Genomic DNA, 26,237 nt, shown 5'->3' with positions numbered 1-26,237 from the left:
GCTTGAGTGAGGTTGAGGGTGTAATGTTATTCCCCGGTGTTGGGTCAGTAGATTGGTTTGGCAGAGGAGTTTGATGGGATCGCACATCGCCAGTTTGCCAGATGTGGATACCATGGTTGTCTCGCCCACATGGGAGCAACTAGGGTGAGTGTCACTTGTTCTCTGTGAATCTTGTTCACCACCCTGCTCATTAGAGGAGTTGGGGGAAAAGCATAAGCAAATTTCCCTGACCTGCGCATCCATAAGGCGTTCCATTTGGAGTCTGGTTGGGGGATCCTGGACGCAAAGTCTGGGCATTGATTGTTTTCTCTTCTAGCTAAAAAGTCTAGCGTGGGGTAACCCCACTGTAAGAAGATGTGGTTTACGACGCCCCAGTCTAGTTGCCACTCGTGTTCCTCTGGTAGGGGATCTCTGCTCAGAGAGTCTGCTAGAGTGTTGAGTACCCCTGGAACATGTTGGGAGGATAGGAACATCCCCCGTCTGAGTGCCCATCTCCATACTTTCTGTGCCAGCTTGGACAGATTTGGAGATTGTGTGCCCCCCTGCTTGTTGATATATAACATTGCAGTGGTGCTGTTGGTTACGATTTGCACCAACTGGTTCGACAGCTGTGCTTCGAATGCTTGAAGCGCTTTGAATACTGCTAGGAGTTCCAGCAGGTTGATGTGGTTCTTTGCTGTGATGTGAGTCCACAGACCCTGTGCTGTGAGATGAAGGTGATATGCTCCCCACCCGGAGAGTAGTGCGTCTGTTGTAACGATCGCTTGCACTGCCGGGTCGTGTAAGGGTTTTCCCTTTAACAGATTTTCCCTTGTCCACCAGCGTAGCTTTTGTACTAGTGTTGGGGAAACAACCACTAGATTGTCCCACTGACCGCTTGCCTGAGACCACTGTTTTACCAACCACTCCTGCATGGGGCACATGCGCAGACGTGGATGTGGGACCAGGTATATGCACAATGCCTTCATGCCTAGTAAACGCATTGCTTTGAGTACGCTTATCTGGTGACCGGCTTGATACAGAGGTATTTGCCGTAGCATGTTTTGAACCCTTTCCATAGATGAAAAGACTTATCCTGCTTCCGTGTTTAACCTAGAACTGTTGGGTTGTGTTTGGTACAAGGCTTGACATTTTCTCGTTTATTGAGAAGCCCAATTGGAAGAGAATGTTTATGGTTCTTTGCGTGTTTTGTTTGCCAAGATGGGGTGATTCCCCTGTGATCAGTCAGTCTTCCAGGAAGGGGTACACTGGTATTGCACTGCCAACACCGCCAGTATCTTGGTGAACACCCTTGGAGCAGACACTATTCCGAAGGGCAGCACCTTGAATTGATAGTGCTGGTTTGCTACCTTGAAACGCAAGGGAACATGGAAATATGAAAATAGGCACCTTTCATATCCAGTGTGGCCATGTAGTCCGCCTGCTTTAGCAGAGGAATTACCTCTTGTAGCATTGTAATGCAGAATTTTTGTGTCTTTACATAAGTGTTTGCAGGGCGTAGGTCTAACACTGGACATTGGGCGGATAGATAGATCTTTCTTTGGCACAAGGAAGTAAGTTGTATAAATACCCTTGTTTACCTCATTGACTGGTACGACCTCTATGGCGTCCTTGTGTAGCAGCACGGTGACCTCCTCGAGAAAGAGGAGTTGTTCTTCCTTCGTTGATTTCCTTTGTCCCAGGGGATTGTTTTTGAATGAGCTCCATGCAATAATCTCCTGCTACGGTTGATAACACCCACTTGTCTGTGGTGATTCCCTCCCATGCGCGGGTGAAGTGTGAAAAACAACCTCCTACTGGAGAGGCACGGGAGGGGACCTGGAGCGGGTTGTCATTGTTTAGGAGGTGTACCTACACCTCTGGATGTGGAGGACCTCTCCAGGCCTCGAGATCGGCGCTGGCCTCTATGGAATCCATGCGAGGCTTGACCCTGGTTGTTACCCCAGGAAGAGCCCTGACCTTGTCCATAACCCGAGTCTCTTTGGGAGTGTTGGCCACAAAATCGATGAAAATTGCTTCCGCCCCTCTGGCCTGGTGGTTTGCTCGTCAGCTGGCCTAGAGACTTTAGGGTATAATATTCCTCCTTGGTGGTCATAAACACGTCTTCTACGACTTTCCCCGAATAAGACGTTGGGTTCCACCAGCATATTAAGGAGTGTAGCTTGGGTTTCAAGTTTGAAGCCAGACTGGCGTAGTCATGCGTTGTTTGATGATGGTCTCTTTGGCAATAATCCTGCCCGCATTGTCTGCGGCATCTAGGTTGTTCTTCAAGATGCAGCTGGATGTTGCCTTGCCATCTGCTGCTACCAGGGCCAGTTATGACTTCAGAGGATCAGTGTAGTTATCTCGTCCCATTTGTGGCAGTTGTAGCTTGCCAGAAGTGTCGAGTTATTGGCGATCCTTGTCTGGAAAGATGCCGAAATGGCTACCTTTCTCCCCATAGTGTAGAGTTTGTTGCTCTCTTTATCGAGGGGTGCCTCTGACGAAGCCAACAGTGTTCCCGCCCTCTTTTGAGTCGTGGTACCCACAAGCAAATCTGGCCCCTGATGTAAAGTGGGTCAGATGGCACTGGATGGAAATGTTTTTTAACCCGTGGGTTGACTGCCCTTGTCTGGTTTGGGGTTTCCAGAGAAGGATGAATCCTTCTTTGAATGGACTGCAGAATAGGAATGAAAATTGGGTGGCAGCTTTTTTGTCCCCCAATATATCTTCCACAAAATCTTTATCGAGCTGAGTATCTTGGGTTTGGATTCCAAAGTGTTCAGCTGCCTTTATAAGCACATCATTATGGAGTGGATGAATCCCCCTTGATGCTGTGTGTGAGCCTTTTGGTCGATGATGGTGTCGACTCCTTGCCCCGGGCTATGTGTTTAGTGCTGGGGGTCGTGGGAGTGCTTCCATCGCCGGGTGTCGTCCCTGTAACAGAACCACCAGCCTGTCTTTTGGGGTTGGGGGCTTGGACTTGGGAACTTAACGGTTCCCTTTTGCCTTCGCTGTCTGTTAGCGACTGCGATGCTGCCATCACTGGAGGCTCCCTCCACGTCCATGGCGGCCTCCGCCTGCATGGCGTGATGGGCCCAGCGCTTTGTTCTCCGGTCTCCAAGTTTTTTTGACTTGAAGAGCTTGCAGGCTCGACAATGTCCCTCGTCGTGATCCCGTGCTAGACACAAATTGCACACCCGGTGCTCGTCTATCCAGGGGAATTTATTACAAGCGGGCCAAAACTTAAATGGAGTGTTCTCCATGTTTATGTGAAATGGCAGCCAGGCGAGAAAGGAGAGCATGAAGGGGAAAATGCTTTCTACAATGACCTCCCCCCACTCTCCCTACTGTTAGGGCCTAGGCCCGGTGCGGCCTTCCACAGCCAAAAGGGTCAGTCGAGTCTGGGACTTTGTTCGACGGTCGTCCTCTCCACCGCGTCGATTAAGTAGTCGAAGTCGGTTTAGAGAAAGGACAGAAAGAGTAACTAATCTTAATTTTTCAATATTAAATGGCGTTAGCCGAAATGAAATCCACGATTAAGCGTCCGTCACAATGGTGGAAAAAACAATCTGAGGGACCGCGACGCGTGAAGGACCATGGGTACAGTGGACATCACACTAGGGATAGTATTACTGGCAGGCCCTGTCAACGTTCCTTTTCGAGTTTCGAAAACAACAACTGTAATACTCTGAAGCTTCCACTAGATGTCGGCCTATGCATAGCATGTGATCTAAGCAGATTCCACAAGCCTCAGAAATATATATGTAACTAGACAGATATAGGCACAAGCACACATAAAATAGTGGTACATCTGACCTTTATTTCTTAAACAGCAGTGCTTCAAATCCTCTATTGACATGAATCCATAGCTGCTAATTCCAGATGTTCAACCAATGCGATGTATACATTGTTTAACACCTGTTGCACGCAACATACATATGGAGTCCCTCTTGTGATCCTATAATGGTGCTTTGGTATTTAGGTAATGTTTAAAAACCAGATGGCCTTTGTGCTCCTATTTGTTTTTTTGTCAAGGCGCTCGAGTCGCTCAATGGTATTAAAGAACCCTACTTGCCAACATGACTCATTCCAATTTGTAGGTGCTTGTTTAGGGCATTACAGAACCAGAACTTCAAGCCCCGGAATACAAGGAGCAGGCTGGGCTGCATTAGCACTGACAGAATGGAGATCACCTTGGCAAAAACATAGGCTGGGCAGACATGCATGTGTATGAAAGCTCTGCATAATTCAGACCAGGTCTCTCCCCCTGGAGATTAGGTGTTATATAATCTGATCTGGGAGCCCGATACGACATGTGCATCGTAAGCTCTTCCGATTTCACCATTTTATGTATTTAAGAATTAAGATGTTTAACCCAAGATTGTCCATATTTTGGTTTTAGTATGAACATCTTGGCACTTCTGATGAAGTGGCCTCATGGTCATTGACTTCTGGCGTATGTCACCAAGGTTATCCTAAGGTCAAGTCAACCAGCCTGCCCCGAGAAGCTCAGAATCTGGGAATCAACTCCCAGAATCCACATCTTGGTCAGGTGGAACAAGCTGGAGAACATCTAGATCGGGATCGAAGAGGCCCGTAGAAAAACCCTACATGGATTTCTAAGGTTACGAAGGACCTCACAGCTTAACTTTCAATACAAATCAATTAACTTTAAAAAAAGGACCTCATAGAGCCCACCGGAACCTGGGGTGACCCGGATTTTCTCTACAGACCGAGAAGACGATGACATTTCACACAATCCCCCTTTCCCTCTGGATGAAACACTAGACAAGACCAGAAAAACATGATTGTTGGCATTGGTCAAGGAACACCAACCACCCAAGAGGAGTACAGTATGACCCCTACTAAGGTGCTTCGTGGGGAAGCCGCACAAAGGGAATGTGGAAGTGTAACCCCTCCCTGCAGTTCAACCAATGGGGTAAACCTTCCCATTGAGCCAGAAGTAGGACAAGGGTTTTTGCATTCCCTCCCATCCCTCAAGGGGAAGGCTCAAAAGTTGTGTGCGGTTCAGTGGAGTCAGCTACTCAGAAATCCTATGAAAAAGAAACTTTCAGGAGCAGACCAGGAGAAGAGCGACTGCCATGATGTTGCGATAGAAAGAGAATAGGACAACAGTTAAGAGAGAATCAGAGCAGCACAGGGAGAGAGGAGAGGTGAGGCGCGAGTGAGAGAAGGAATGCGAAAAAGGAGCCAGGAGAGAGTAAGAGAGGAAGAAGAGGGGGTAGAAGCAAGGGTCAGAAAGAAAGAATTGAAATAGGGGAACAGAAAAAAAGTCAATGAAAGACTGTGAAAATGGCAGCAGTAATGGGGATGAAAGAACAAGAACCCAAGAGATTAGTAAGAGAGGGATAGGGGCAAAAAGAAGAAGAAAGTACAGCATCTATTTAGCAGCGGGCACGGGGTCACAGATACTGTTCTAAGTACACAGAGCAGGTTTGCTGCGCCCACATTCCCTCAGTTGCTCTAGTTCCTTCTGCACAGCTTTCTCTGTGCCAAAGTCCAGCAAGATTGCATCTTGTACATAACCCCTGGGCACACAGGCACGCCGCAGTCATCCTTCAGAGAAATGTTCATTGTTGAGGAAACAAGGTACAACATAAAAGCGCATTCAGAATTAACTGTGAATGCCCCGGCCCCCCCCCCCGAGAACACAGTGTACACTCCAACATGGTCTAACGAGCAATCAGCACTTACACAAGTGGTATCTCAGGGAGTACGCAGTGAGCACGCCATTGGGGTTCTCGGGATGACCCCACTCCAGGATGATGTTCTCCAGATTGGGCTGCATGACCTTGAAATATTTCGGGGGTCCAGGCACTGTGAGATGGAGAGAAAAGAAGAGGTAAAGTTCAGACACACAAATCGCTTTATCTCATCAAGGACGACTTCCTGGGGGAGAGGGGACCGCCCCAAAAGGGTGGAACACTAACTTACCTGTGAGCATATTTTATTTTATTTTTGATTGTTCATTTATAACTCGCTTAATACCAGCGAGTGGTTTTTAAGCACGGGATCGGATTCAAACCTGTGTTGCGCTGCGTTGCTTTGCAACCATGTTGCCCCTGAGATATCCTTCCTTCACAAGGTGGATAGTTCACCAAAGTGGATATCTGGCTATATTCACATGTATAGAATCATTCCCCCATCGTGGCTCATGAAACAGCTGAATTCCACGGTGAAAAGGGAAAAGTTACTTACCTGGTTACCTGTAACCACAGCTCTGCATCATGTTCACAAACCTTCAGAATCATCCCTGTGGGCGGGCGCGGCAGAGAACGCCCAGCTGAGGAGCAGAGCTGTTCAATTATCAAGGATTAATATTGAACATCCCATGATGGAGAAGGTAAAATCACAGACTTGAAATTCTACTTTTCCATTTGGAAATCTTCAATATAATAATCAAGGACAGTTGAATATTTTCGGGTTTCCGGTGCAGACCCCAGTGAATCACTGGGTTTATTCTAAAGGTTTTGAATGATGAGTGTGATCCTATGATGGAGAAGTGATCAATCATGCCAGTACGGCATGTACTGGGAGTCTACTCCATGCCCCTCCACTTAGAGGGTATTCTGTGATTGGATGGGCTTCAAATGACACTTAGGGTCGTCAGCCCATGTTCATAGGACCCACTCACATACACTACTCTGGCCATTAAAATGAGGACTGATTAGGTTTCCTCCACGCTGCAGCATCCTGCAGAAATCAGACACATACTTGGGGTGAGTGTGTGGAATTCCCAGGCAGGACGCTCGAGTCAAAGGAAGAGGTAACATTATTATTGCCCCCCAAAAATAAAAACCAAACATTTGGGTAATAGCTTAGGGAATGGAAAATAAAATGAGATATGACCCAAACTAGGGACAAATGAATCAACGGGCCACTTATAGATTTCCTACATGTGGTTAGCAGGGCCACGCTTTGCTGTATGGAGAGAGAGCTCTGCGGGCAGCAAGGTGTTCTACTTGCCCTCTTCGCATTGATTCTTGAAGGCCCTATGGGTTTCTAATTAATCATCCCTTTCACCTCTATCCACTGAACTTGGCTGCAGGACTTCACTGGGGTATCCTGGCCCGATGCTCCCCTCTGCTCATAGACAGACGGACATACCCAACACCCTAAGGTACAATGCTTTGTGACCATCCTACCTCCTTCGGGAGTTGTGAACTCCTTGGCCTCGCTCCGGGGCCCATCTCCACGGCCGTTGATCGCCACCATCTCCAGCTTGTAGTTACTGTATGGCAGCAGCTGGGACACCACACCTCGCAGACGGTCTCCGGCAAAACTGGCATGCAGCTTTTTCCGGGACACCCATAGGTTCTTCAACAGACTGCTCTCCCGCCAGAAGTAGGCCTTTAACAGACAGGAGGAGCAGGTAAACGGGAGCCCGTGGGCTATTGCCTTTAGCGCTGGTTAATGTTAGGCAAGAGTGGAGCAGGTTAGGGCAGCTGCAGAAGGTTAGGTAGGGCTTTACATCCTCATAAGAGGACACCAGCAGAGAGTGACTGAACGTGGGGGGAGAAGCCTGGGACAGAAATGGCCAAATGCTGATCTCTTCCTTCACAACTAAAACAAGAATGCAATGGTGACTCTACCCAGAGCACAGGCGCACAGAGCTACATACTTTTATATACAACCCTACACAACTTGACATACACAAAAGAATTCCGCACACATACCGACACAAACCAACACCCCAAACACAGACACAAACCCAAAGCCGCATGCAAACACAAACCCAAAGCAATACAAGTACCAAACCTGTTGTACCAAACCACGTCCTCAGAGAAGCAAAATATAGAATGTACACATGTTCCAAATATAATTTAAAAGCAAGTCGCCCCAACTTCTATTTGGGTGTGCAACCCTCATCTGCATGAAGACCATATTGTGTGCATACACATTTGAAGTCAGAACAGGCAACATCAAGTTTGTTAATACACCTACAGCCTCTTGCCAAACATAACTTTATGAGCAGAGATACTAGAACACTAGACCCAAAAAAGTACACATTCAAATGCACACCACAGATGCCTACACGCACAGACCCTGAGATATACTAGCTATACGTGAGACAAGTCCAAAGTGCAGATGGAGGTTGCATGCCATAGGCACGTAGTGAGAGGCAGCATGCCTTGGGGAAGTACTGGGAGGGCTGCATGCTTTGAGGAGAGTCCTGGCATAGGTTTGCAGAGGACCCAACACTCTGTTAACTTATGTAGTAAATGATGTTAGGCGGCGCCAGACTCCGCAATGTGTTTGCTGTTATTAGGGAAAGTTACTTACCTGTACCCCTCCTAGCCAGTGTGCTCCCCCACTGGAATATTACATACTCTCTTTCGCTGCGGCAGAGAAGAGCTCTAAGGAGGAGTCACTTAGTAAAACCCATTTCCATATGTATAGCAACTTGGGATTAGTACTATTTGAAGCCTTCTTCTTTGCTCCACATGTCGTTTATAATAAATAAGTGATAGACAGGTGCAAAATAGCAACTCTTACTGGAGTGCCAGGAAGATAAGCGCCATCACCGATGGGGCAAGAGGGGTGAATCCACCGCCCCTTTCTCAGAAATGGCCCCATGGCTGGACCCAATGCGCCGCTATCCAGCTAGCTCCACGCCGGTGTATCTGCGTACAGGTTCCACTAGGCTGGCCATGTCATCTAGTGAGACTTCACCAAAGGCCCAGCCCTACATGCCTACAAGCAGGGTACACCTCCCAGGGTCTTGGAGGTCAGTACATATGACACATCAGTGACTTCAGGGCATCCAAAGACAATGCTTCAGTACCATACCATATTCAGTCCCCAGCATGCACCGCGGCAAGACTTGCTCCTGCAAACCGGGTTATTTTAGCTCCCTCTGGATATCCAGAGCCTTAAAAAGAGTGGGCATGTGTGCAACCTCTAGCTAAAATGTACAGGATTCATTCATAGAATACATGTAGATCATTCCTCGAAGCAGTGACATAGACACCTTCTGAAGTGGGTATGCACCAGCGGTGGTGCCACCATTGCAGGGCAGGCTTGGATGGGAGCAGCTGGTTTCGTGCCCAACACTGAGATAAGGATGCATGACTTCAATGGTCATTTGCCCTCTTTTTTTAAATGGTGCTCTTTGTAACCTTTCTGCACTTCACTCAAGCTAACACAATAGGGAAGAGGGGTTTTATAAACAGTTTCCTAAAGGTCGAAAGCTCAACACTCGAAGAGACCTGCAGAGAGACGTCATGCTGGAGAGTGCTGCAGAGAGCACTAAGGGGCAATCTGTCTAAGGGAGTTGGATTTACGCAGCCTAGGAGATACAGTGCTGTAGACCCACAGCCATGTCTACCGACCATAAAGGATGTCCTGAACATGCTCCTCTCCAGAACAGATAGCCAATGAGAACACCAGTGCCTGCAAGACCAGCCCTGGAGCAGACGGGCAGCTGCGCTCAAATGAATGCAGGGGTACTGCTCCAGTCCTGCAGGCAAACAAACACCTGCCATGGCTATTAACACAGCAGCTGTAAGGACAAGAAGGCACTCATTTGTGGATGCAAGGGCAGGTGGCATGAGAATGTCTCCGGCATGGGGGGCCGGAGTCTGGAGTGGGCTGCAGAGACCCCAGAAGGTGTCCTTGGGTAAAGAATGATGTCCTCAGGGGGATTAGGCAGAGCTCTCCAAGGATCATCTTTATGCCAACATCAGCAGTGAAGAGATGCTTCACCCATGGAACCAATGGCACGAGGCTACAGGGATTGGCCAGAACCATTGACTGAGGTGTGTACATGCATGAGCGATGGGCACCTGGGCAGTCCACACTCCATGTGCTGCCCCCCATGCTGCCAAAGTGCACAAGCAGAAATAAACCCTAGTAAAGGAAGCTGGACGCATTGGCCTCTGTGGGCACGGGGACCAATTAGAATGCTATGTGGCACTTGGGCAATGTGTGCGCCATAAACTATCTGGCAAACCAGGTGGATATTTTACGGATAGTCAAGGTAAGATTGTATGGTCAAACTCTGCACACTGTGCCATTTCCGGATTGAGGGACGTGGTCAGTAAGGCTATTTAGTAATGTCTGGATTAGGTCAACTCTGGGTCAAGTGGATTATGGCTGCTCTGGGTTTGCAGGGATTGCAGCTGTTTGATGGGTCTGTGGGATTACAGCTGCTCTGGGTTAGCAGGGATTGCAGCTGTTTGATGGATCACTGGGATTATGGCTGCTCTGGGTTAGAGGGATTGCAGCTGTTTGATGGGTCTGTGGGATTACAGCTGCTCTGGGTTAGCAGGGATTGCAGCGGTTTGAAGGGTCAGTGGGATTACGGCTGCTCTGGGCTAGCAGGGTTTGCAGCTGTTTGATGGGTCAGGGGGATTACAGTTACTCTGGGTTAGAGGGATACTCAGTTGCCGCTCTCACTCTGTATTCCATCAGATTCCCATGCACTGTGGGTGAAGGCACGCGGGTCCACTGCAGGCTGATGGCTGTGCTGTTTAGCACCCGGATTTTGATATCGGTGGGGGCAGCCGTGGGATCTGAGTGGCCGGAACAGGGCAGGGAGATGGTTTCAGAGAAATAGGGGAACAAAAGAGAAAAAAGTCAGACCTCCTTACTTGTACATAAATATATATCCTTCTAGACCTCATCTTTCCAGGTCTTCACCTATGTCCTTGCTGGGCCTCTCCCCCTCGCGCCATCCCTCCAGCAAGGCTACTCTCTCCACATCTCCATATATGACCTTGCTGGTCCCTTCCCCCTGATCTCTCATGCAAGGCTACTCCCACCTTCCAGCTCTCCACCTATGACCTTGCTGGTCCCTTCCCCCGGATCTCTCCTGCAAGGCTACTCCCACCTTCCAGGCCTCCCCTTTGAGCTTGCTGTGCTTCTTCCCCTGCGATAACACCCCCTTTTACAGATGACTGTAGCACTCAACTACTTCAAAGACAAGACTCCGTATGAACCTCAAGGTACATATGCACGCACTTTTCAGTGAACCTCGGCTGCAGCACGGTTACTCTCCCGCAGGCTTTAGAATGCAGCGACTACCTACGACAGAAATTCAGGTCTAGTTGGACTCAACGCTCCTCCAGGCCTAAACACGGCACACAACACCTCTTCCATCAGAAGGCAGCAATGAACTATTGGACACTTAACAAATCCGTTCTTGCTAACACACATATTCCTCTCCACTTCAGCACCCATCCATGTGCATGACCTCATGGGTAGCTTTAAGGAGCGTGACCAGGTCTCCTAACTCCTTATCTTGGTCAAATGCACACACGCTTTCTAGCCTTCACACTGCTTCCCACACCTTGGACTTCGGTCCCCCGAGGGCATTGCCACCACAAACGCGTTGAGGTCATATTAAAGGGATCAAAGGCACTATACAAATAACTACTGATGTCCCAGGCAAGGCTACACCCACCTCCCAGGCCTCCACCTCCGAGCTTGCTGGGCCTCGTCCCCCTCATATCTCCTGCAAGGCTACACCCTCCTCCCAGGCCTCCACCTATGAGCTTGCTGGGCCTCGTCCCCCTCATATCTCCTGCAAGGCTACACCCTCCTTCTAGGCCTCCACCTATGAGCTTGCTGGGCCTCGTCCCCCTCATATCTCCTGCAAGGCTACACCCTCCTTCTAGGCCTCCACCTCTGAGCTTGCTGGGCCTCGTCCCCCGGATATATCCTGCAAGGCGACACCCTCCTGCCAGGGAGCTTGCTCGGCCTTGCCCCCCTGATATCTCCTGCAAGGCTACGCCCTCCTTCCAGGCCTCCACCTATAAGTTGCTGGGCATCTCCCTCCCAGCCTCTCCCCCCAACATCTCCTGGAAGGCTACTCCACTTATGACCCTGCCTCCCCAACTGGGCTCTTCCCCCTAATCTCTCCTGCAAGGCTACACCCTCCTTCCAGACCTCCACCTATGAGCTTGCCAAGCCTCTTCCCCCGGTATCTCCTGCAAGGCTACACCCTCCTTCCAGGCCTCCACCTATGAGCTTGCTGGGCCTCTTCCCCCTGATATATCATGCAAGGCTACAGCCTCCTTCCAGACCTCCACCTATGAGCTTGCCAAGCCTCTTCCCCCGGTATCTCCTGCAAGGCTACACCCTCCTTCCAGGCCTCCACCTATGAGCTTGCTGGGCCTCTTCCCCCTGATATATCATGCAAGGCTACAGCCTCCTTCCAGACCTCCACCTATGAGCTTGCCAAGCCTCTTCCCCCGGTATCTCCTGCAAGGCTACACCCTCCTTCCAGGCCTCCACCTATGAGCTTGCTGGGCCTCTTCCCCCTGATATATCATGCAAGGCTACACCCTCCTTCCAGGCCTCCACCTATGAGCTTGCCGGGCCTCTTCCCCCTGATATATCCTGCAAGGCTACACCCTCCTTCCAGACCTCCACCTATGAGCTTGATGGGCCTCTTCCCTCCCACCCCCCAGACATCTCCTGGAAGGCTACTCCACTTCCAGGCCTCCACCAATGGCCTTGCTCTGCCCCCTGCTCTCGCTTTCTCCTGCAAGGCTTCTCCCTCCTTCCAGGCCTCCACCGATGACCTTGCTGGGCCTCTCCCCCAGGCGCTCTCCGGTAAGGGTTGTCTACTACACAATTGCCTTTCAAATGAATTCCAATACAGTTTACATGTCACCCCTTTTCATTTCCTCCTCAGCAAGACGTCTATTCTGGCCCTTCTGGATCCAACATCTCTTTGCTTCTGCTCTTCCTCATTCATTCTCCTCCGAGACCTTCCCCTTCTTTTCTGCTCAATCGCTCCTCTCTGAAGTATTTCACCTTCATACCGCCTTACGTGTAAGACCTTTCCACCTTCTTTTCATGTTTGCTCCCACCTCTCCAAGGACTTTTTCTTGGAGGGCTGCTAGTCCAGACCCCCACACCCACCACCCCCAAGACATTTCTCCATAGCCTCATCACTCCGTCCCCTCTGATGCCTTTCTCCTTCGCCACTCATCCCCTTTGAGGACTGTTAGAAAAGATTTCTCTAGAACATCTTTTCCTCCATAGTCCAAGGATCTCCAAACATTTTCAATTTCTTATTGTATTCTGATCTGACTTTTGCCGGTGGAGCACAGCCTTCAGCTGCACTGCCCAGGAGGGTTCACTCATTGTTATGGGAAAACTGACATGTCCTCCAGGCTGTCAATACTGAGAAATGTTGCCTCTCTTAGTCTTTCGACTTTGTTGCCGCTTGTTGGGAAAATGTTATCATTGCGCAAAGAACCTTACAGTCGCGGGCAATGGGGTCCTTGTGTTTTATGGCCCTAGACACCCTGATAGGAATTTTTGGTGATTGTACAATGTGCTACGGAACAAACTAGTGGCAACAACAGCCTTTTCTTTCATTTGCATAACCTTTTACCAAGCTTTACTGCGTTTACCATGCATGGCTTCAACTGTGGCTAGTGTCTAACATGGCCGTGCCACAAGGTCTTTCGTTTGTTCCTTTGGTCATTTTGTCCCTTTGCCTTCTCCCTGCCCTTGCAGGCCCGGGATTTCCTTTTTTGGCATGCATTTGCCCATGAAAGCGGCTTCCTTTGCGGGACTCTCCAGGTCACGTGTGTAGGCACATAGGAAGTGGACTGGGACTGTCTGGTGCCAATCCACATTACTGGTGCCAGGGTGTCTGGTGTGCATGCAAACTTGAGAACCACAGTGGTCCCTGATTGGACCACTACTGAGGTGCATGTGTGGGGCAGATCTTGCCATTGGTGGGCTGAGTGCATGCACTCACCTGACTGTGGATAAGAAGAGGGGCCTTGCATTAATTCCAGCAGATTTGAAGAAGGAGGAGCCAAGTATCCTGAGGAGCCAAGCAGAACAAAGGATGATCCTGAGACGCACTTGAGGAGGTCTGGAAACCAAATCCCGTTGATGTCCTGGTGGAGCCCTGCTTTATGCCTGATCTCAGAAGCCCTGCAAAGGCACTTTGATCCCACCACTCCAAGGGTTCAATCACTCGCAACGCCTCATGGCAATCCTGCAAGTGCGCCTGTTCGGAAGTGTCCCTGAAGAATCTAGTGGGGTGTCCAACTCAAAGCTTGGTTACTGTGTAGGGGTGGCAGCATTTTGAGTATCAACCCGAGACTTTGGGGAATCCTAGCTTGACATCCAAGGCGCCCTCCTGCTGAATTACGTCATGCCAGCACATTTGGCTGCAAGATAGAAGGCTGCATCATACCGTGAGAGCTGGGTCCCCTTGCATCACTGTGCTACATTGAGGGTCGCTGAAGGTGATTTCCCTGCATTCTTTACAGTGCCCCGTCACCGACTGCATCAGTGTTGTCTTCTTTTCTTTGCAGAATTGAACGTAGCAGCTCCTGTGTCATACTGAACCTGTACCTGGAGAGCCATTCTCATGCTCACCCCATCTCCTCTGATGCCTTCCTCCTCTTCCTCTTTGAGGCCTGTCATCCCTCCTTTCTATTTTCCCTTCCTCTCCTCTGAGGACATTCTCATGCTCACTCCATCTCCTCTGATGCCTTCCTCCTCCTCCCCATTGTGGCCTGTCTCCCCTCCTCCTTTCTATTCTCCCTTCCTCTCCTCTGAGGACATTCTCATGCTCACTCCATCTCCTCTGATGCCTTCCTCCTCCTCCCCATTGAGGCCTGTCTCCCCTCCTTCTTTCTATTCTCCCTTCCTCTCCTCTGAGGACATTCTCATGCTCACTCCATCTCCTCTGATGCCCTCCTCCTCCTCCCCATTGTGGCCTGTCTCCCCTCCTCCTTTCTATTCTCCCTTCCTCTCCTCTGAGGACATTCTCATGCTCACTCCATCTCCTCTGATGCCTTCCTCCTCCTCCCCATTGAGGCCTGTCTCCCCTCCTTTCTATTCTCCCTTCCTCTCCTCTGAGGACATTCTCATGCTCACTCCATCTCATCTGATGCCTTCCTCCTCCTCCCCTTTGAGGCCTGTTACCCCTCCTCCTTTCTGTTCTCCCTTCCTCTCCTCTGAGGACATTCTCATGCTCCCTCCATCTCCTCTGATGCCTTCCTCCTCCTCCACTTTGAGGCCTGTTACCCCTCCTCCTTTCTGTTCTTCCTTATTCTCCTCTGAGGCCGCTCACATGGTCACTCCATCTCCTCTGATGCCTTCCTCCTCCTCCCCATTGTGGCCTGTCTCCCCTCCTCCTTTCTATTCTCCCTTCCTCTCCTCTGAGGACATTCTCATGCTCACTCCATCTCCTCTGATGCCTTCCTCCTCCTCCCCTTTGAGGCCTGTTACCCCTCCTCCTTTCTGTTCTCCCTTCCTCTCCTCTGAGGCCACTCACATGGTCACTCCATCTCCTCTGATGCCTTCCTCCTCCTCCCCTTTGAGGCCTGTTACCCCTCCTCCTTTCTGTTCTTCCTTATTCTTCTCTGAGGCCACTCACATGGTCACTCCATCTCCTCTGATGCCTTCCTCCTCCTCCCCTTTGAGGCCCGTCACCCTGTCTCCTTTCCATTCTTCCTTCCTCTCCTATGAGGTAGACCTCCTTGTCCTGCTTGCCCCATTTTGAGGCCTCTTTTCCTCTTTCTGTCTCGCCTTTGAGGCCCATCTCTGAGGCAGTTACCCTCTGCTCCTCTCCATTTTGAGGCCTGTTTACTCCTTTCCTGCTCCCTTTCTCCTTCTAAGGCCCTAATCTTTCATTCTTTTTATCGCACCATATTCATGAATATTCCACATTTCCCCAATATCCTCTTGACACACGTAGCAAGGCTGCAAGGCCCAGAAATGAATGCCCAAATGTGCAAGTTCTTGTTGTCCCCAGAGCCCGCCATTCAACCTATAACGGTGCTGGAGGAGTATGCTTGCAGTGTTCAGTAACATACATGGCCACATGGGGCAGGACATCCCTCCTCGCCCAAATATATAATCTGTCACCTTTGTGAGCTGAGCACTAAATGGCCTTAGGTGGCCAGTTCATGTTCAGCTCTCAAATTGCAAGCTCAACACTTCACATCCACACTGCACGCACGCTCTCACTTCACACCCACACTGCATGCTCAACGCTCCACATGCACGCCCAATGCCTCACGCCTTCAGTGCATTTTTCCTGAACTGATCCCTACATCATCTTTCTTAGAGAACCTTATCTGAGGAGATTTGCAAGTGGAAAAGCAGATTCTTTAGTGGAAAAGGTCTTTCACAGCCACTGCAGGTTCACTACTGAGGCGTGCAAGGGCCAGATGACTTTTCAGGGTGTAAATCACAGGCAGTGGGGCTAACCATATCCCCTCTACATATGTTTTTAGCATGGCCCGTGGAGTGGTCATGCCTCGCACACAGAAACATCTATGGTAAAAAATAACTTTCAATTCTATAATTTATTATAATCTGTGGGTGGAGAGGATGAGCTCCCCGCTGGAGGAGACAGAGACAGGCAATACAGTGATTCCAGAAGCAAAGGTTATTTACCCCGGCCAGAAAGGGATTGCTTCTCCAAGACAAATTAAATGCCAACACTCACCTGTGATGGGGAGAGTGTTTACAGGCGACGGGAATCCCCTGGCCTACTGCTTATGCTATGTCAGAATTAAACAGGAGACTTGACGGTGTGAGTGTGGGTTCACCCAGAGAACACTGTCGATGTGAACAGGGGAGGCCATGGGTCCACCAGGTGTCTGGTGGCCCCCAAGTGAACCCGACCTATTAGCTGAAGCAGACAGTCTGTCCACAGGGAAACAGTGATGCAACCTGTGAATACAGGGAACAGCAACAGAGAGAGCTCATGACACATGCCCCCCACCCCCACAGCCCCCCATAGGTTTCTGTCCAGTTTCACAATCTGCTTTTGCACCTAGGATACTCACAGTCTTCCCCAGAATAGCCAACCACCACCTGTGGCTCAGGGCCTGTCCCGAAGTCATTCTTCGCCTGCACCTTGATGTCGTAGGGGACATAGACGGGCGTATTCCAGACCATGTGCTTTGGGCTCCTCACAGTGACGTTGTTCCAGCTCTCCCCGGTGTTCCGCTGCCGCCAATACACAATGTACTGCATGTTCGGCCCATAGGCCTGAGTGGCATTCAAGGGCTTATGCATGAAGTGGAAGAAACCCATGGGAGTGGAGACACCGACAGAGAGGCAAGGAGAAGGGAAGGAGTGTGCAACATAAGGCAATGCAGGGAGAAGAGAGGAAGCAGAAGAGGACACAGACGGGGAGAGGCAAGGAGAAGGGAAGGAGTGTGCAACACAAGGCCATGCAGGGAGAAGAGAAGAAGCAGAAGAGGACACAGACGAGGAGAGGCAAGGAGAAGGGAAGGAGTTTGCAACACAAGGCAATGCAGGGAGAAGAGAGGAAGCAGAAGAGGACACAGACAGAGAGGCAAGGAGAAGGGAAGGAGTGTGCAACACAAGGCGATGCAGGGAGAAGAGAGGAAGCAGAAGAGGACACAGACAGAGAGGCAAGGAGAAGGGAAGGAGTGTGCAACACAAGGCGATGCAGGGAGAAGAGAGGAAGCAGAAGAAGACACAGATTGAGAGAGGCAAGAGAAAGAGAGAAATGAGGCAGGAGGAAGGTCAGGAGAAAGATGGAGGTGCATGGCAATGGAGGGGGAGTCAGAAGTTTGAGAGAGAGGGAAGAGAGAGGAAACGGAGAAAGGGCACAGAGGAAGAGTGTCAGGAGAGGCAAGAGGAGGGAAAGGAGAAAGAGGTGGAGGGTTCAATGCAAGGCAAGTCAGGGGGGAGAAGAGAGGAAAGAGAGCAAGAAGACAGAGACCAGGAAAGGCAAAGAAGAGAAGGAAGGACAATGGAGTGTGCAATGCAAGCCAGGAGGGAAAGGAACGGGTACAAGAAGCAGCCAGAAGGGAGGGGAAGGGGAAGCACACAATCAAGAAGGGCAATAGAAAAGGAGAGGAAGGTTAGGGAAGAGGGTTAAAGAAGAGAAGACAAATTGAATGGAAGGGGACATAGGATAGACACAGGAGTGGATTAAAGAACAGAGGAAAAAGAGGAGGAATGGAAGAACCCAAAGGAGATATGGAGGAAGAACATGTGGTGCCAGGAAAATGCAATGTTAAACAGAAGTGACAAAGAAAATGGCAAAGCATAGAGGGATAAGGGAATGGGTCACGAAAGGAAAGATGATGAGGATTGATTGGCAAAGGTGGGTGACAAAAAGGCATCAGTGTAGTGGGAGAAACAAGGGGGAGAAAAAGACTAATTAGATTTGACAAAGTGTTTCCAATGAGGCGTGCAATGGATGTTTCATTCTCCTAATATAGCAGACTGTGCCTGCTTTGTGTTTCCTGTGCAGTCTTTGCTTTATGACATATACGCCTTATTAGAGTACAACATTTTATGCACCTTTAAAAGACTCTTTGGATTCAGACCATTCACGTTTGGTCATTTCTTTTTCGTTACAAACATGCGAGAGTGACATGTGTGCATGAGTATTGGTTGAGCATGTCTTCGCTTTGCCAGAAGTTTCTGCCATAAAGTAGCACATGGCTTTTTCTGGGTTAAATCTTGGGTTTGTTTTTTGGGCACATTTCCGAGTCGGAAAGATGTAGGACAAAACAATCCAAGCACTGTCTATGCACTTTCAGCTACACTGGCCAAGCAATGACGAACAGTACAGCACACCTTATGCTTCCTTTTCTGACGCTGTATTATTCAGATGTCTGGTCTACATGCAAAAGTGAGCTTGTGATGGAAATCTGGTAGATTGTGTCAAGTGCTCAAAACTGTACTGGTAATTACCATAAGCAAGAAAGACCAAAAGTGTTCAGGAAAGGAAAGTACTGAAAGTAGGCAAGAAAGTGAGAGAAACAAGAGCAAAGAGAAAAAAGACAGAAAGATATAATCAAAGAAAGAAGGTGGGAAAGAAAGAATGAAGAACAAGGAAGGAAGAAGAAAGAATGTACACCACATCAATTACCACAATCTCCAATGCCCCCGCTTCCCCCTCCCTCTGGCTCCCCCATATTACTCACCGTCCAGGTGATCTCCATGTTGTTTTTCTTGCTGCCCTTTCCCTGCACCCCAGTGGGGTTTCTTTCTGGAGCTGAAATGCAAGCAACATGCCTTGAGATGAAGAACGGCTGACTTCAGCCCTCCCACCCATCCACCAGGGCCATCCAGGCTGCAGTGAGCATCGTGCCCAGAAGGCTGGGTGAGTGCAGAAGAATTCCGCTGCACTGAGCGGCACTGCTGAACTAGACCGAACCTTGCAGACTACACAGATGCTAGGTACAGCACCTCCAGGCAGCAACTCTCAGCACCTGACCACACTAGCACGCTTAAGGTGGCCACATGTCTCGGGAGGATAGCTCAGTGGCAACGTGCTCGCCCTGGAAGCAACACGAATCCACGCTTAGAAACCTCTGGGTATTAAGCGCGTTATAAATAGCCTATCATATCATAACATAACCACCTCCCGCCTGCATCTTGGGGAATATAACTCCACTCCAAGCGCCGAGGTATAGCAGTGCCTATCAGCATCTCTGTCCCACACCCTTGATCAGAACGCTGCGACAACCTGACAGTGTGCACCTGCGCACCCACCATCCCTCATTTGCTCCCTCCTTGCATCAGGATAAGGAATGCCAGCCTTGGGCTTTGATTGTACCACATCTGCTTCTGCATCTGCCTGCCAATCCATACAGGAACAAGCCACCCAGGCTAACGTTAACAACACTGAAACAGCACCGATCCACTGCATCTTGCTCAGTGCTAGGTCCCTAGGGGGCCACACCCCAGATGTTCTGCACCTCATTACTCTGAACAAGCCAGACATCCTAGCCATCACGGAAACATGGCTGAACCCCACGTCTGTCCCAGCACGGTCCATTTCAGTCCCCACCGGCTATTCCATCACACGTAGTGACAGAACATGCAGAAAAGGTGGAGGTGTAGCCTTCATCTACAAAGACAGTCTCCCACTACACCATGTCAGTACCACCCAGCTCCCTAACTGCGAGACTCTCTCTTCTGCTAAACTTACATGCATGCCTAACATCAGCATCAACTTCCACCTCATCTACCGTCCACCAGGCCCAATCCTCACCTTTGATGACAACCTCTCCCAATTGATATCTTCTTACCTCAAGCCGTCGACCCAGCGCATCACCCTGGGGGACTTTAACCTTGGCTTCAACGACCTGAATGACACAGTGGCCTTAGCTCTAACCAAATCCTCATCAGCCCTAGGTTGCACCCAACGTATCCTTCAACCCACGCACGCACTTTCGACAGGGTGCTGGATCACGGATGTAGCATATCCATCCACTCCAACACCCCTTGCCCGTGGTCAGATACCAGATCATCACGTATTCCATCGCCATCCCCAGCAGCCAACACAAAATCGACACTGCCACCTGCCCCACCTCCAAAACCACTCATTTTGCACGTAGCACCCGGAACCTCACTAGTGCTCACGTCCCCCCTTTGCTCAGTCACCTATGCCCACTGCCCAAGACGTAGCCGCATTGGTAGAACACTACAACACCATCTTAGGGAATGCCATTGACTCCATGGCCCCCCCCTCAAAGCCTGTTAAGCAAAAAATACTAAATACCTGAATTCTTGGTACACCAAAGACCTACGATACCTATGCGCCCAAAAAAGAGCAGCCAAAACTGCATGGGGTGAAAGATCCTACAATGACAAACACAGCCTCATTCTCCAACATCACCACAAAATATAAACTAAGTAGCGACACAGCCAAAGCCTCCAACTAAAACAACAGAATAACCAAAGCCACATCCAGTGCAGAAGAACTATTCGCCATCCTGAGGGAACAAGAAACCCCCATCGCTTGTGGCAAAAGAAAACACCTGGTGCAACAGCGTGCAGGACACTTTCATGGGGAAAATCAGGCAGCACCAAGTCAAAATCAACACCAATTGCTCCCACGCAACAGCAGCACCACCATGGCTCCCATAACTAGGAACACACTTGAATACTCCCTGCTTCCAATTGCAACCCATCTCAGTCCTGGACCCGGCTACCATTAAAGACTGTGCTGATCCTTTACTCCCACTAATCGCAGCTATCACAAACTCCTCCTTCGCTACCTGCTCTGTGCCAACCATCCTTAAGGAATTCTGGATTTCCCCCCTGCTAAGCCCCCCACACATGCAAACCTGACGATCACCACCAACTACCGCCCTATCACAACTGTCCCCTTCCTACAGATAATCATTGACAGGGTGGCCTACCTCCAGACACAAGACTTCCTGGAATCCCATCACACCCTAGGCACCTGGCAATCAGACTTCGTCCCAGACATGGTAGTGAGACAGCACTCTTAAAAAAACAACTGGACGATGCTCTCCATCCTTCTTGACTTGTCACCAGCTTTCGACCTCGTCGACCATCAGACACTTTGCCATCACCCCACTCCCCTTGCGTGCTTCTCTCCTGCCGCCGCCAAATGGATTGCCTCCTTCCTTTCTAATAGAACCTCAAGAGTCTTCACCAGCAACGCAGCAGCCACCCCAACACCCATATCCTGTGGTGTACCCCAAGGCTCATGTCTTTCACCCACCTTGTACACTATCTACACAAAGCCTCTTTTTGACCTCCTCAACTCCCTTGACACTTCATATACAAATTATGCTGATGACACACAAATTCTTATCCCCCCCTGTCTGGCAACCATCCCAAAGAGACAGCCAAAGTAAATACCCTTTAAGAAAATATTAAATCATGGATGGTCAGATATAGTCTGTGTATGAACAACAAAAGACAGAATTGTTGCTCATTGGATCCCCAGCCTGCCTCGCCAAACTCAACAACACCTTCAAATCCTTCACCATTGACGGCCACAATATCCCTGTTGCCTCTGCACTACAAACTTTGTGGGTCTATCTGGATGCCACCCTCAACATGTCACAGGAGGTCAACCACATTGCTTCAACATCTGCCCATGCCACAAAGCTTATCAATGCTACTAAGCTGTTCCTCTCAGCAGAAAAATGTAGCAACATTGCCCAAGCACTCATTGGGTCCAAGTTGGACTACTACAACTTACTAGTTATTCAGCTATGGACCGGTGAAAACACAACCACATCTCAGAAGTGAGGAGATCTGTTCACTGGCTCCCGATCAGGGAGAGGATAACGTTCAGGACGCTCTCTATCGCCCAGCAGTGCTTAGCCAGTTAGGCTCCAACATACCTTGTCGACAAGCTGAACAGACAAGCCCCCATGGGATCACAGTGGTCTGTCTACAAACGACGATAGCCCGATACAACCGCAAAAGAGCTGGAGGCGCCAGCTTCCCCCTCCGTGACAACCCCCCAAACCCCACCTTGCGGAGTGAACCACCCTACCCCGTGTTCAGAAAGAAATTGAAAATCCGTCTTTTCAATTAACTACTGTACTACGCTCTCCTATTCTCTCCGCCTCGGTCCTGTATTGTAACTCACGCCTAGATACCTCTGGGCTATGCGTGCTGCCATAAATGTATAAATAGAAATAGAGCACCACTCTGGTGTTTTAACCCCAAAATAAAGAGCAACCTAAAAGGACTCCGGTTCAAGATAAGATCGAGAGAGAGAGAGAGAGAGGGAGAGAGGGAGAGAGGGAGACAGGGAGACAGAGAGAGAGGGAGGGAGAGAGGGAGGGAGAGAGGGAGAGAGAGAGAGAGAGAGAGAGAGAGAGAGAGAGAGAGAGAGAGAGAGAGAGAGACCAAAGTAAAAAAATCTTTAAAGATTTGTAATTCTGATAAAGAGTCACAAGGGGGTAGCATTGCCTATGCTTTTAATGCTCATTGGCCCTCATTACGACCCTGGCGGAAATCGCGGTGCTAAATGCACCGCGGAGCACGGCGGAAAGCTGCCGATAGCGCCATGGAGGATGGCGGATTTTCCGCCCCATGCCGACCTTGGCGGGGCGGTAAATCCCCATCCCCCATTTTACCCTTCCCCATTCCCATTTTTGCCCGATAGGGTATAATGGGAGTGGGGAAGGCGTTAATTGCGCCACCGCAAAATACGGTGGCGTAATTAACATCAAGGTCCCGTAGCGCCATGGATTTCTCCGCCCGGAAAAACCAGGCGGAAAACGTTCCATGGCGCTACGGGAACTCGTAGTAGGGCGGACGGGTCCGCCGCGAATAACGCTGGCGTAAACCCACTCCGCCAGGGTCGTAATGAGGCCCATTGTGTTGCAGTTCCAATTTATAACACGGGCCCGCTTCAGAAAAGGCCCCATAGGTTTGAACTGGGGTTGGGGGGTTATGTTTAAGTTTTACATATGAAATATGTTCAATTTACAGAAGTTGCAGTTGCATGTTAATATCCTGTCTGCAAACCCTTACTAGATGGGGCAGATTTTCATAGTCTATTGACATGTCCACGGTCTACAGGTTATGAAGGTGATACAGTTAGCACTTAAAGGGATGGCGACTGTGACGAACCAGAAGAAGGAGTCGGACTAGAGATTAACATTCCAAGGGTGTTTATTTAAAAATAAAGTGAAAATGCCTACCTGCTCCTAGGCTATGAGGGATTTTCCCTGCCTAGAAACTAAATTAAGGGTGCTCGAACAATAGCCCAAATGAAAATAGTCCTCGGTCTGAAACCTAACCTCTGTCTGTTTCTACCACTTTCAGAAAAATGTAACATAAAAATTAGCCAGAGCAGGAGCCTTTGCTCTCAGGCCTCTTCTGGCTAAAGCTACTTGGGTGGCTCCCAAGTACTTTGCATCAGTCTAACGTGGGTTTTCCATAGTTTATCAAAGTCAAGTTTTCAGTCCTCTCTTCAGGTTCTTATAATAAGTTTTAAGTCTTTACACAAATCCAATGGTTTCAGTTCCTTAAAAGAAGAAATGATTCTCTTAGTGAAATTCCACTAACAAATTCTATGTCAAGACCGGAGGCGAGCACTATGCTTTAACTTCTTTATTCTACTCCTCCACAGATTTGAATCTTTTATTTTTAAAACCATTCTTTAAAAACCAAAAACATGATAAAAACGTACTACACAACCCAACAATCCTCTGCATATGGCGGTTCCTTAGTCCACTTCCTTTTCTACTCTTGACAGAGTTAAGTACACCCCTTTGCTTGCTCCTTTCACGTAAGCATAATCTGGTGGCATTTCACAGTTGCTAATATTTATTTCACATAGTGTGATTCTGTGTGACTCATTAGAGTGCTTTTACAGCCACCATCTGTTATCGTAGCGTTCTCAGAGTCTTTCTTGCACTCGGCGTGCAGCTGGTTTAGGAGCGAGAGCAGTGCCGCAGGGAGCACAACGCCAATGGAGCGAAGAGGACACGAGGCGGACCCGTGAGTATTGAACTCACACGAGGGCCCCCAGCTCGTGCCCTGTCTCATAGTGGCTTATCCGAGTCGTGCGACCGAATGCGGACCCACGGCAGGGAGCGTCTTGGTGCGCATGCTCAAATCTTCAGGAGGCGGAAGCCTACCCGAGTGCAGAACGTCATAAGAAGTGACGGAATCGGGCACGTGCCCGGTTATGCTGCGGCTCTTTCCCGAGAAGCGTTCAGAACTTGCAAGCAGGACACGGACGAAGAGACGGTAAGCTCCTCGTGCCACACTATTGGGCTATGGCGAATTCAGCTCTGGATACTGTGAAGTATCCTGTGAAATCATCACTGAAACCCTGGTATTGGCCTCCTCTCATGTGGCCATGGAAAGGCAGCCGCTACCTGATCCTGACCGTAGGGGTGGCATTTTGAGGGAGGATCATGTGGTTGGAGACGCATATCTGGGGCAGGAGGAGTGGTAACTCCATTAATACACGATTCTTCCAATCTTCATGAACCACTGATGGTGTATTGTGAAGTGGAACTCAGTAGTGTACCTATTAATGTTCACACAACTCCTGTTTATTACAAACTCAATTCCAACAAGCATTTGAAACAGTAGTGCCTTGGAAAGTTTAATAATATGGACTTCAACTCCCAGAATACCTATGGTACTGGGACAAGGAAGAGGAGAGAATAGTCAATGTGGAACGGGATCAACCTTAAGTTAAAGACGCAGACTAGTTGTTTTGATGATTATGAGCTGTGCGGGAGATTTAAAAGTGGTGCATCTTGCCCTGCACTGTGTAGAAGGAGAGGAGGTGGTGGTCGCAGTTCGGAGGAAGGAGAAAGAGCAGAAAGCCACAGAGGACGCAGAGTGAGAGAAGATCCCAGAGGTGTTGAGGGGCTGGATTTGGGTGCGGCAGGCAAGGCAGGAGGGTAAAAAGTAGCACTGATGGAGGGCGGGTGCACAGAGCACTTGGTTGACTCCGAACCCAGGCTTGCATCAATAGATTCACTCTGTCTTTGGAGCAACCTGATTGGCTCCCGCACCTGCGGAGGGTGCTAATACTGGTCACTATGGCAAGGTATGCACATAAAGAAGGAGCTGTGGTGTGGCCAGAGTACTCACGTGCCCCGTTGGTCTGGTACCGCTCTGAAGGAAGGCTGGGAAGGCTGCTGCCCACCTCGTTCACCGCCAATACCCGGAACTGATAGTTGACATACGGAGCCAGTGGGAGAACTGCAGAGTTCACGTTGCCTGGCAAGGTGACCAGGGTGTGCCAAGTGCCTGCCTGAATCTGGTCCTCCTCGAACTGGACAATGAAGCCTGCATGTGGAAAAGAAGGGACAGAGATAAAAAATAGAGCGCGATAAAGAACGTGAAAGTGGTATGCACATCAATGGGGGAATAAGAAAGCAGGATGAAGGAAAGAGCACGAAGAGGCAAAGGATCATAGGAAGAAGGTACATTAAGGGGAAAGATAGAAGACACAAGCGAAGAGGCAAAGGATCATAGGAAGAAGGTACATTAAGGGGAAAGATAGAAGACACAAGCGAAGAGGCAAAGGATAATAGGAAGAAGGTACATTAAGGGGAAAGATAGAAGACACAAGCGAACACAGGTGTAAGGATAAACAGGGAAGGCAGACACAGGACTTCCAGTAGAAGAGGTACTATGGGGAACTACGTTTACTAGCTGCTACAGCCCCAATCTCTTCTACCCTAGGAACGATTCCGAGGAGAATGCCATAGCATCCTGAACATGATCCAATCTGAGGAACTTGCTATTCTAGCACAAGAGTGGCTCAGCACCTATGAGGCCCGGTCTGTACACTCTTATCCTCCTAAACTTAGCATTGATATGCAAAACCTTGATTAATTCTGGAATCGGTTGCAGCCTGCAATCAACTTGTAGCTCGTACAGAAGAGAATGCGTAATTCTAGTCTTGGGAGCCTTTCCCTCCCTCAAACCCTATAATGGCTATGTTCAGAAGGTGAAAGCATGATAGCTTGAACATGGCTGACAAATTACTTGAGTGTCTGTTG

At 49.4% G+C, this 26,237-nt stretch overlaps 1 protein-coding gene across 14 annotated transcripts in view; it reads right to left on the bottom strand.

The window, feature by feature from the left end:
* NFASC (neurofascin) overlaps positions 1 to 26,237 on the bottom strand; it is a 687,691-nt gene that overhangs the window by 170,366 nt on the left and 491,088 nt on the right. For 10 of the 14 annotated variants that reach the window (XM_069633119.1, XM_069633129.1, XM_069633124.1 and 7 more), the window contains 6 exons: positions 25,321 to 25,518; positions 18,906 to 18,976; positions 16,782 to 17,004; positions 10,402 to 10,517; positions 7,149 to 7,353; positions 5,698 to 5,820 (listed from right to left, as the gene is read on the bottom strand). In XM_069633119.1, coding sequence (XP_069489220.1) covers positions 5,698 to 5,820; positions 7,149 to 7,353; positions 10,402 to 10,517; positions 16,782 to 17,004; positions 18,906 to 18,976; positions 25,321 to 25,518 — 936 coding nt within the window. The remainder of the gene's footprint in view (positions 1 to 5,697; positions 5,821 to 7,148; positions 7,354 to 10,401; positions 10,518 to 16,781; positions 17,005 to 18,905; positions 18,977 to 25,320; positions 25,519 to 26,237) is intronic. The other 4 variants (XM_069633127.1, XM_069633131.1, XM_069633128.1 and 1 more) reach the window with 1 other exon arrangement.

Source organism: Ambystoma mexicanum, chromosome 13 (genome assembly GCF_040938575.1).
Source record: "Ambystoma mexicanum isolate Mex_15411 chromosome 13, UKY_AmexF1_1, whole genome shotgun sequence".
NCBI lineage: Eukaryota > Metazoa > Chordata > Amphibia > Caudata > Ambystomatidae > Ambystoma > Ambystoma mexicanum.
This window is presented reverse-complemented; position numbering and strand designations above follow the sequence as displayed.